Consider the following 12,689-nt stretch of genomic DNA (forward strand, 5'->3'; position numbering starts at 1 on the left):
AAAAAAAAATTTCGGACTTTATTTTATCTTCAAGGTGAAAATGGCTACCAAATGCTATTATTGTGTGAAAATTCTCAATTTTTTTTTTTACATTTTTAACATTATAATGCTATAACTTATTGAAAAGTGTATTGATCAATATAATTTTTTTATGGGAAATACTATTTTCTAATAATCTCTTTTTTATTCTACATACTTTGTCTTAATCAGGATATTAATAAGGAACTAGCAGTTTATGAAGCTTTTGGAATAATACACCAATTTTTTAAAATTAAACACTATCTAAAGATTTGCATCGAAGCGTTTTTTTTTTATAGTGATTTTAATCACTGTCAGATATCATTATACTTGATCCAACTATGCCGCGACCCCCCTGTGCTGAGTTTTTTTTTTTATACTAAAACATTATTTTGTCCAATTTTAATGATGGTCATTAGACCTTTCTCACTCCTAAAGGGGAGTTTATCCGTTGATGCTCAAAATAATAACGAATAAATCCACATACTAAAACGATATGCAATAACAAATTAATTTCTGTGAATTTGGTAATAGAAAAAAAAATGATCAGTAATTCTTATACATTACTAAGATTTTCGCGTACACACTTTGTACTTTTATAATAGTTTAATACTGTAATATTAATACAACTCAAAGATTTTACCACTCCTTTGGTTTGATATTATAATTCAATACTGAAACAATTGCTTTTCCATTAGACAAAGAAATAAAAATACCTACACAACCGAATACAAATTTTAAAAGCAATTAGATAAAAGATTTTGTTTTACAATAAACAAAGTTTATAATTTTATTATTATTTAATAAGAAATTAAATCAAAGTTTTTGATGTATTAAATGAACTTGTGTATTTTTTTCCATGAGTTTCTCAGTTTTATTTTAAAGTCCAACTAAATTTGTTAATGATTGTATTATTTAATTATATATTTATTTTTTTTATTCATAAAAGAAGTTCGTGAAGTGAAATAATTATATTTAAATTTTAAGTAGTCGTTTTGTTTTATTATGTGGATAGCGCAGTTTCAAATGCACACGGAATAGGTTTTATAAACATTATACAAATAAAACTAAGATACACATCTTATCAAGATACACATCACAACAAGATAAAAACATCCTTACGCTATTTTAAAAAAACTTACATGAAATGTTTCAAATAAACGCCCCAAGCGTCCGATCAATTCGTCATATGAAATATGTTCATTAAAAAACATACTGGTTGTGTTTATTGAACAATACAAATAAACAATTATTAATGACTAATTACCAAGGGTATTCCATCTAAACTATAGTAACAATGTATGAGGGGATGTTTCACGTGCCTTCGAAACGTTTCAATGACATCGATAGTACGTAACATTGTCCTAACGAAACTATAAGTAAATCCTCCAAAAATGATGATATTTTTAAAAGTTTTTCGCTTAAAGTTAACCGTAAGTTGTTGAAAAATGAACCAGTCAAAACGTGTTTTTTTTATAAATATCTTTGGTACGTCCATTTTATTGGACTTAAAAAAATCATTTGTTCTATGTATTTATATATTTACGCAGCGTTGTTTTTTTATTATTCTCATCAAATACATTTGCTTAGTATGGAAAAATGCATTAATTAACATTTCTATTAAAACATTTAATACGTACTCTTAATATAACGAACGTACTAAACGTACATTGTATTAGCGATTTTAGGTCCAGTTAACACGTAATAAATTAAATTATTAACGTTCCAACAGAATTATAAACACTAAATTAAAATAGGTACAAGATATGACACGAATATATAAGCAGGTGGTAAAATACCATATTGGATTAATTTTTTAATAACTATTCGGTTCCTTATACCAGCTAGATTTCGTGCGGTTATAAATTAATTTGTCCAAACGTATCAGCTCTGGATCGGTTATAGTGACCTCGGACCAAGAAAGTTTTTTGAATGTCCAATATTGAACGTTCATACTAACTGAGTACCGTCGAGTCTTTTAAACATACCAGGCGCACCAACAAAAGTAAAACTTGGTTAGAAAATTAAGTTTTCATTCAATTGAGCACACACTCTCTCTCTCTCTCAATATGCCCCTTTCAGTCGGTTCCACTTGCCTGACACACCTTTATTTTGTAACTAAGGTAATTTTTATAGCAATCTGATAGTAGTTTACTGGTAATAACACTTGTCGTCAATCATGGATCTAATGAAGATTTATATGCACTTAATATTTTTTAAATAATAATATTGCATTAAACATTTTAATATGCATACTTGTATATTATGCAAAAAAAATATTAAAATATTTATCGAAATAAACTATTAAAATTAATATAATATATGCACAAAACGTTTATTTTTTAATTGAATATTTATACGGATTTAAATGCAGTACAATATAAATGTTGTGAAAAAATTGGATGATTACCCTGCCACCAGCACTTTCTAAATAGTATACTCCATTGACACCTTAGAGGCCTTAGGTGATATCTATATGTATCAAAAATAAATTTTAATGACGACTCTTAGAGTAAATATTTATCTAATATCTGCGAGTCCGATTACTCAGGAGAAGGATTTGAACATCTCCGTAATGACGCATAGCCAACAAGGTAATATTAAAATAATAATCAACTCTAAATTTCCACGTCTTTTCCCACCACTTATCAGAGTTCAGGGCAAACGATTTAGTTATAGTATCCAAGTTAATTGTAGAGTTTTTAAATATGTATGGTCCCTTAAAAAAAAAAGTATCCAAATAAAAAATAAATTATTAAAACTAATTTTAGAATAAAATTGATTTACTTTTTGAAATGTACACGACATTTTTTGATTAGAATATCCAATTTTCGCGAAGTAAGAAATAGTTTTATCATTCTCGCAGAAATTTGCCACTTCAAAACTCCTATAGTTCACACAATCGATGTAATGTTCTTTGCACATAATCACTTCTAAACTCACCTGAAATTCAACCAAAAGTATTTTATAAAAAAAAAAAAATATAATTATTAAACGTAATATACTAGACTACGTACTTTTTGTATAATAAAATCAAAATCAAACGTAAGAAATATATCGACAAGATCTGCTCCACCATTTCTCTTTATATTAATTTCTTTCGTTTGTCCGAACATTTGATTAACAAACCATTCAAATTTATCAAATCGAACAGCTACTCTAGTACCTTTCGGCAAAGCTAATCCGTCCTTTTTTTATAAAAAGTAATGTAATCTGTTATTCTTATATTTAAAATAAATACCATCGAAAAAAAAAATTACTTGATTCAATAAAATAGAAATCGACCAAAGAAAAAACGTTTCTTTAAGATACATTTTTTTTCGAGCAGTACAAATAACATAAACTATTATCTTTGTTAAACTAAAAGTGATAAATAAATAAATTGTATTTTAACATTGGATCCCTTCGTCATTTCTCAATTTATGATAAATTAAAACAAAAATAAAATTTAACTATTGTAAACTTGAATGTATTCACAATTTTTACGGGAAAACAAATAACAAACTAAAGTAAATTCAGTAGCGTTTATATTCACCGGAAAGAACTGAAATGTTTTACGACAATTTTATTTAATTGTGCTATTTTGAGTTAAATATTCTTGGACCGTAAAATACTAGTTATATTTTCCATAACTGAAAATAATTATGTTTTTTCGGTAGATCTGATGTTTTTTTTTATTTCATTCGTGTTCATTGTACAATTTATGATAAAGATCAACTGTAAAACTATCATCCTTATTAAAAATAATGACTTTCAATATAAATATGATAATTTCTAAAAAAAATGATTTAAACTTATCAATTAGATAAAAAATTAAAAAAAAGAATTTAAACACGTCTTTTTCATTTTAAAAATCCTACAATATTCAAAATGTTATTAAATAGCCAAGTTTACTACAAAAGCAAGCAAGAAACCACTTTACTCTGTAGTTTCTCAAGTTACACCACTCTAATTTTGAAAATTGGCTAGCGTAAACTAACTTAACGATTGAAAAAAAATAGCATACTAAAGCATACTGAAATATTTATAAATTGAAAACCAAAATTTCTACCGAAACCGAAATATATATAAAAAGTCACGTTATTTATTTCATCATAATGGATGATTACGCCTGTGAGACAAATAGTACATATAATAACATAGAAAAAAAAACAAATACAATGTTAAATAGTACATAATGAAATTAACTTAATAATTAAATGATTATAAAAATTCATTAATACTAAATACGTTACAAACAAGTTAGCTAAAAAAGTGTATGTAATTATGGTATTATGAATTAAACGTTTTACAACAAATAGACCATAATGATGTTGAAGAATCATGATAAAAATCAAAATTATTTATTTTATTACATAAATTCAACATTCGATTTACCGGAGCGTTTCTACTATAGTTTTGTGTATGAATAGATATATAAAACATTGGATAGGAACGGAGAGATACTTGAGGAACGTTCATCGGTATTAAGTTTAAAATTTCGGGACAATTGATTTTATTATTTAGTAGATTATAAATCCATATAACATCTAGACAATTTCTTCTACACAAAAAAGAATGCATTTTTAGATTTTCAAGTTACTTTTTATGATTATGTTATAACGTTGAAATTAAAAATAACTCTTGTATAGCATTGATGATAACACTGACTATATAAAAATATTTTCTGTGTTAATAATTTGACGCATGCAGATTAAACTGGCTGTTGTTCATTATTATTCATGGGCAATCATTATCTGATGATTACCTACTCTTATCCATAGGAAAAACTCTCATTATCATTGATCTAAATGTCGTTTATCATCGATTTTAACATTTAATAAACAATAATAAGATCGTTCACGCAATTATAGGACCAATAGTTTATTTCATCCGCATTAGAAAATTATAATGATGGTAAAACCATAATGACATTTTGTTGGAGTTATATCTTAATTATAGGAATAAAAATACTTTTTTTAATATTTCAAATATTTAAAATAGTATTTGGTATTAATGCTAAAAAAGTTTTCAGAATACAGTAACTGTCATACTGTATTGGGAGTAATACAAAAGTCTGTCTTTTACATCTATATTTGAACCATTACAAATGATTGGAATAATAGTAGACTTTTGGAATTGCATTGTCTTTTAAATAAATAACATCACATCAATAAAAAAATTGTTTGTCTATTTTAAATTTTTATAGATAAATGTGGGGCGAAAAAGGTAGGTGAGGCAAAATAAAAATTGTGCTTGAAAATTTTCTAATTGTAATTCTGAAATCAAAATACATTAAATATAATTGATTATATTTATGCTCTTGAGTAAAAAATAATATTTTCTATTTAGATTATTTTCTCTTATGTTATTATTAAATATCTTAATTTACGTCCAATGATGTAAAAACTGTAGTTATCAAAATTAAGAATTTTATCAATTAATATATTAGATTTTAAATAGAAACTTTTCTACAACAAAGGTAAGTTTAATTATTTTAATAAACTTAATTCAGTTCAATTATGTTTACATAGAATTAAGTAATTAAAGCTTAATTGAAAAAGTCAGCCGGGCCAAAATATATTCATAAAATTCATTTTGTCCTACTAAAAAAAAAGTAAAGTGTAATTTAATTTTGCCCCAATTTTGAGTTAAAATGTTAATTTTTTTACGTTAAAAAAATTAATTTATAATTTACATTTAAGTCAATTCTTAAAAATAGAATTTCGGTCACTACACAATATTTGTGATTAAATGGTGTTAATTTTATCTCTTTATAATGTAGTAAGTTATGACTATTCAAATCTTAAGGTGTTTGTTCTATCTCATATTCCCCTAAACGACTATCGTTTTCGGAAATACGGGGAAAAAAGAACAAAATTAAGTGAATCTTAAAGAGTATGTGTACTATGTAAGGCGTTGATTAAATACAAATCGATATAAACCATGCAATAAAAATCTTCGGAAATGCTCTTTTTATGACTTTGGTCGTAAATATCTGTTAGATAGCGTTATTATCGCACTGTTTTACTCATTGAAAAAAATTATGAGCCAATCAAAATGGACGAGATAAACACTAGCAATTAAGCCTATTCGGAGCCCAAAAAAGCACTCCTGAAATTTCCTATTGAATAGCATTTTTTGTAATTTAAAATTCAACTTTTATTTACGCAAGCAAATTTCAACAGTAATATTATTTTCAACAACACATTATAATCGAGAAGTAAAGTACAATAGGGATAAAATAAATTGAATTTGAGTATTTTTTATATTGATTGATATCATACAACGATTAACAATCAAGGCTGATTTACACGATGCCAGTCGACGTACCAGTCGAAGTCGCCAGTTACTGAATGCCAGCGGCTGGCAACGTCTAAACATAATCTGCCAGCAACTGGAGAAAGCCAGTGGTCACTGGCGTGCCAGCAGATGACATTGCCAGTAAAACAAATTATTTTGTTTTGCTGGCGCGACAGCTTCCCCCCTCCACTACATCACCACAACGACAACAGCTAACTGGCATCGTGTAAACAGCAACAGTCACTCGTCAACTACTGGATTATAACAGTGATATAATATTTTTAACTATCAATGATAACAGTACATCGACACGTGTGTAAAAGTTAAAACTGAGATCGAAAAATCGAAATGGCTAACCGCTGGAATGAGGAAACCACTTGTAAATTCGTGCAATTATACCGCGAGCACGAAAATCTGTGGAACATGTTTATCCCGGAGTACCGTAATCGTAATGCAAGGAGTTCATCTATGGAAGCTATCGCGTCCGAATTAAATTTAACAATTAAAGAGGTAGCCAAAAAAATTAAGGCTCTGCGTTCAACATATTATTTAGAGTTGGCTAAAATAGGAAAAAGTAAATCTAGTGGTTCCGGCACTAATCTTGTGTACAAGCCTTTATTGCCGTGGTTCGATGATATGGATCATATTATGAAAACAGCAACCGTCAAAGAAAAGGAGACGTACAGTAATTATGTAAGTAAAATAATTTATTAATCAGGTATTATTCATTCGTTTATTGAAAAAAAAGGAAATTGATAATTAATATCAATGTCAATATCTTATTATATAATAGAACAAGGAAAAAAACGCTTTTCTGGGAAAATTACTTAGCGTGCTCGGATTTTCAAAAAATTTTTTTTCAACGAAAGTACTCGGTCACCAGACTCCGGGAAAATTATTGGCAAAGGTCGGAAAATTTTTGCCGCTCGCCCGCGAGCGTTTTAAAATTTCGACCGTTTTCGAGAAAAACGCTCGCTGACGCCAGCGTTTTACGACTTAAGGTTTGAAATTTTCATCAGACCCGCCCAATGACATTCCTGAGATATGATAAAAAAATCAATTCAATCCGTTCATTTTTCACCGTTTTACGAGCATTTTTTTTTTTTTTTTATGTTCACGCGCATGGTTTTAATATGCGCATTAACTCATTTCTCCTCATACGTTTATTCTGAACTTCAATTATATGGTGTAATATGTATTTTTATTAGTACACTATTTTGTATTTGCACATAGCACTATATTTTACCGAGAAATATTATATGTTACACTAGGCTTCGTCTATCTGGTACCCAGACCCGGAGCCCTACGAGCTGTCATCATAAGTAGGCAACTGATTGCGGTAGGGGTACCCGGCTACGCCGGGCACGATAAGTGTTTTTCAGAAAAAATATTATATCAGAATCAGTGTTCATTTTTCAGATTTGAACCCCCCCGTATATAAGGAAATAGTCTGATTTTAAAAAAAAGTATGTCGAATGAAAGATATACCAAATGATAGGTAAAGACATCAAACAACTATAAAAAAAAAAAATTATATAGATATGTTTATTTTTGAAAAAGTTATGGCAGTTTTTAGTAAAAAATTTTTTAAAAATTTCGAAAATTAGCGATTTTTATATTCGTAATGTTTTGGAAGTTTCCACCATTTACGGGGAACGAGGAAAATTTTTCTAAAAAAGTTATTCTTGGTGTACTGCAAATTTTAGGAACGGGCACAATGAACTGTTATATCAAAACATTTAAAAATAGCTACATTTACAGATAAATATTTCATTAAATATAATCAAATATCATTTTAACTATATTTATTATAATTTTTACATACTTTAAACATGGGACGTCATTCGTTCGTTAACACATTTTTGTCAAGAACTATACATAGTTGTTTTAAAAATATTTTAAAACATAAAAGAATACTTATATTAAATTTATATCAACATATAATTTACTTGATTTTGCTCTCTTACTTGATTTTCAAGATAACTATTAAAATAGCACATAATAAATAAAGAAATTAATAGAATTAATGTTGAACTTAATAATTTCATTGAATTAATTGATAAAACACGTTCATTATTAAAATAATTCTGCAAAAAAATTTCTTATCAATTTATAAATATTACACAAACCCAAAGCTTGAAACCGTTACAAAAAAAAAAATTGAATCTATTCCAGTTTTAATAGAATTTTACTTAAAATTGGTAACCAATATAAGTAAAAATTTAATTAACGTGAACTGCCTAATACCAGTAACATTCAGTTAGTGATAAAATAATATTTTAAAGTGGTTCTATGAAATGATAGAACCACTTTTTAGTTAAAAAAAATTAGTTTTAATCGGTTTCAAGCTCTAAAAAAATTACTTTATCGGTAAATTTGAAATGTACATACCAAAATACTCATATATGTTAAAGCAATAAAAGCATAGAAATAGTACCCAAAACTAAACAATATCGTTGGTTTCATGATATCATAAAATTGCTGAATTGAACTAATAAAAGTTAATAATAGTTAAAATAGTAACACCGAATCAGTAATCATTTTATCTACTATGTTATGAATAAAATTTTAAAATGCTTTAGTAGATATGTTAACGAATAGTTACATAATTTCATTTAAAAATTAAAAATTGTACAAAAATGCGAAAAATGTTCATAACACAATGATAATAACAAATTTAAGATTTTTACAATATATAATCAACTTACATGTTTAACTTTGTATAGTCCAAAAGTAATTGTTTGAAATTAATCATGTAATTAAAGCCGTTTCTCTGACCTATTCAGAAAATATGTAAAAATTACTAGCGATAAAAGAAATTGCGATTCCCTTCTATATAATTATAAATATAAAATATAATATAATCATAATCAATTATTTTTAAACATTAGTAGTGTTAAAAAAATTATGTTTTACTTGTGTTGTCAAAAAAAAATTATAAAATAAAAAATAATCATTAGCGTTACACATACCAAATTCTACATTAATTTGTCCAAATTTTTTGCATTTAAAAGCAACGATTTTCAAATGAGCAGATAACATCCAACAAAATTGTACAACTATTACATTGTAGAAAATCAAACCATACATCATGTGTAATAATTCAATAGCTTCTAATAGATATACAATTGGGTAAATTCGATCGTATACTGAAATTGGTATGAAACTGAAAAATGAGTTTAGAACGTTGTTTTGAAAAATTATTAGACTGCCATCTCTTTTTTTAAAAGTAAATTCTTTTATAAACAATGGACTAAAGATCCAAAGTATCCCTCCCAAAAAATATATCATAGTGTATATGTCTATTATTTTAGTACACATAGATTTATTGCTTTCAAATATATATTATCCTTTATAACTAGAAGACAGAAAGTCGCTACTCGTTGCATCGATTAATTTTCTTAATTCATCATATTTTGTGGAAAGTCTATAGGTGTTGAGAAATATTAAAATAGAGCACATCACATTTATAAGTATTTGCACAACTGATAATAAATCATTTGTCACATAGCAAAAACCAATAAACACATAGCAGTTTATTTCAATAAATTCCACTAATAATAATAGGGAATACAGGAATTGGTAAAACTTGAAATTACGAATTGCAGTCAGATTAAAAGGGTTAAAATTATAATAGAGTCTTAGATATCTTAATGTTCGATCGTTTAGAACAAACTTCTCTCGAAATTTATTTTGCATTATACATTTGATATTTGCAGTTCTGCACCTAAATAAGTAATTGTACCTAAAAAATGTTATAAATATTTCAACAAATTACATTTATATCAAGTAATATTTTTTTTACAATAAATTAGATCCAACTGTTAAATAAAGTAAAAAAAAATTTTTTTTTATTAAATTGGGCTGTATGTGGTAATTGATTAACTATGCCTTATGCAATATTTTTAAAAGTAAAAACATATTTAATATTTATTTCTCAAGAGTTAATAATATCTCAAATTCTATAATTTTCAATAAAAAAAACTGATCCCTTCTCCCTTCTTACCTCTTTATGATGATATAAACTTTTGAATCAGTATTTTCAAAATTAATAGATCTTTTATACTATGACAAGACAAATAGTTTAGTCAATAAACGACTAGATATTATAATAAACATACCCACACTTCTCCCGCACTAGTTTAGCAAAGTATTGCAAAATATTGATACAGAAGTATTTGACAACCAGAAATTATTTTAAATATATTATTATAGCTTAGATGATTCGAAGCTGAATAGACTTTCATTTTACCATCACGTTTTTTTTTGTGTCTGTATCACTTTTTCTTAGCTCTCATTTAACCGATTTCTTTCAACGATACGTCAATAGATCACAAATCGAATCTAGACATTATTCTCAAAAATTGAAAACATTTCCGTTGTTCCCCGCAAATGGGGGAAATTTCCAAAAAAAATTACAAATTTAAAAATCGTTAAAGTTTGNTCACTGACGTAAAACGATTCGATACCTATGAAAACACTTAAAAAAAAAATTTAACTTATCTACAAAAAATTACATGGTTTTTGAATAAATTGATTACTTATAAAGAACAAGTTAACAGAACATTTTTATTTTTATTTGTTATGGTATATTACAACAAACGAGCTTTAATTTGAAATAATGTAGGACGATGTGACTAAAAAATTGAAAGTTTTTTATAAGATGATCGAAAATCGAAGAGAAATAAAATTTGGGATATAATGATTACGCCCCTATTTAGTACTTTAATAAGCGATAGGATTTTCAAAACAAATATGTTCTTAATAAAAGTAAGGTACTACTAGTTATTACCGCTGAAAATTAAAGTGTATTATGCTGCAGATATGAGAGGAAAAGCTGGGTTGGGATGTCACTCTGCCTACACATATCAGTGAAGTTTGGGATAAGTTTCTGTCTGAAGTACCGTTGTTGCGTAACGTCTCGTTACCATAGCATGTCGATATCCGTTATGCAGTCGACATTCAATTATTAAGATTCTCCGATGCGTCGCAAAAGGCCTATGCTGCTACATCGTAATTGCGTGTGGTTTATGACATCACCGTCTTTTTCTTATCCCGCAAAATCAAGGTTGCACCACTGAAGGCCGGTAATTTAGATGCCTCGTTATTAATTCCACGTCTAGAGCTCTGCACGGTCCTGCTTATGGCACAACTGCTTAGTCGATTATATGCTTCTCTGTCAGCTGAAGTAGAAATTTCAAAAATCCGTGCGTGGACTGACTCTACAATAGTTCTTTTATGGCTTAAATCGGAGCTGAAAAGTTTCAAGATATTTGTCACCAACCGCATAAATAATATACATACCTTGTTGCCCAAGTACTTGTGGGAATATGTGTCTACATCCGACAACCCAGCAGACCCGTCTTCTCATGGTCTTTTGCCAAGTGCCATGTTGAACTGTTCGCTTCATTGGAACGGTTCATCATTTATTCGATTGCCACAGGAAAAATGGCCACATTCAACATTTCGTCTTATCCCATTGCAAAAATTACCTTAAGCAAAAATCACGTCGGAGATTTCTCTGCACGTCATTATAGATATGGAGTTATTCTGGTAGGTGATAGAATACGTTACTCCTCCGTGAGTTATGATCAAAAACATCTTGTATTATTGACAAAGATGTCTCATTTAAGCTGTCTATTAATACGAAACTATCACCTCAGTTTTTTACATGGATGCCCAAAACTGATACTCGCCATGCTCTCACGTAAGTTTTAAATTGTATCTGGCCGTGATGCAGTTTGTCGATTTATCTATACTTGCGTAACGTGTTCTATAAAACGATACAAATTCAAGTATCAAGTCGTGTGACTTCCACCTAGCTATTTAACTCACCAGCAGCACCTCACTTTGGTGGACTATGGGAGGCAGCTATTAAGAGTTCTAAGTATCACCTGCGGTGTGTAATTGGTAACCAGATATTTACAGTCGAAGAATTGACTACATTAGTCATGCGTATTGAAAGAATTCTCAATTCAAAACCGCTTACGCCAATGTCATAAAATCCCAATGATTTATGTACATTTACGCCAGGTAATTTTTTAATAGTTCAGCCCATTTTCTCATTGCTGGAGAAAGGGTTAACGAATGTTCCCATAAATTGATTAGATCGATGGCACCTTATTCGACAATTTCTTTAAGTCATTTTGGAAACGGTGGACAACTGAATATCTCTCCACCCTCCAAGGACGCCTCAAATGGATTCGACAAACACCCAATATACAAGTCGGCGACCTTGTGATTGTCGAAGCATCCAACCGCCCACCCACTGACTTACAAATAGAACGTATAACTGCCGTCCATCCAGGTGATGATCACATAGTGTGTGTAGTTACTGTACGCACGCAAGATAGTATTTTAAAGCGACTTGTCGTGAAGCTGGTTAAATT

The 12,689-nt window shown here is 28.4% G+C and overlaps 1 protein-coding gene across 1 annotated transcript; it reads right to left on the reverse strand.

Annotated features, from left to right (window-relative positions):
• Positions 1–2,314: 2,314 nt before the first annotated feature.
• LOC126899265 (uncharacterized) lies at positions 2,315–3,515 on the reverse strand. The gene is made up of 4 exons (XM_050673976.1): positions 3,279–3,515; positions 3,036–3,206; positions 2,806–2,961; positions 2,315–2,737 (listed from the first exon to the last, which is right to left on the reverse strand). Exons 1-4 carry the CDS (start codon positions 3,330–3,332, stop codon positions 2,543–2,545), a joined length of 576 nt encoding a protein of 191 aa, XP_050529933.1. The 5' UTR covers positions 3,333–3,515; the 3' UTR covers positions 2,315–2,542.
• Between the last annotated feature and the right edge of the window lie 9,174 nt (positions 3,516–12,689).

Source organism: Daktulosphaira vitifoliae, unplaced genomic scaffold, assembly GCF_025091365.1.
Source record: "Daktulosphaira vitifoliae isolate Bord-2020 unplaced genomic scaffold, ASM2509136v1 Scaffold_2, whole genome shotgun sequence".
Taxonomy (NCBI): Eukaryota; Metazoa; Arthropoda; class Insecta; order Hemiptera; family Phylloxeridae; genus Daktulosphaira; species Daktulosphaira vitifoliae.

Excerpts from the sequence above, each read along its gene's own strand:
- LOC126899265 (XM_050673976.1), bottom strand. The coding sequence starts at position 3,332 with ATGTATCTTAAAGAAACGTTTTTTCTTTGGTCGATTTCTATTTTATTG. Across the intron at positions 3,207-3,278 it reads TTTCTATTTTATTGAATCAA|GACGGATTAGCTTTGCCGAA; the intron begins GTAATTTTTTTT and ends TTATAAAAAAAG. Across the intron at positions 2,738-2,805 it reads TGTCGTGTACATTTCAAAAA|GGACCATACATATTTAAAAA; the intron begins GTAAATCAATTT and ends TTTTTTTTTAAG.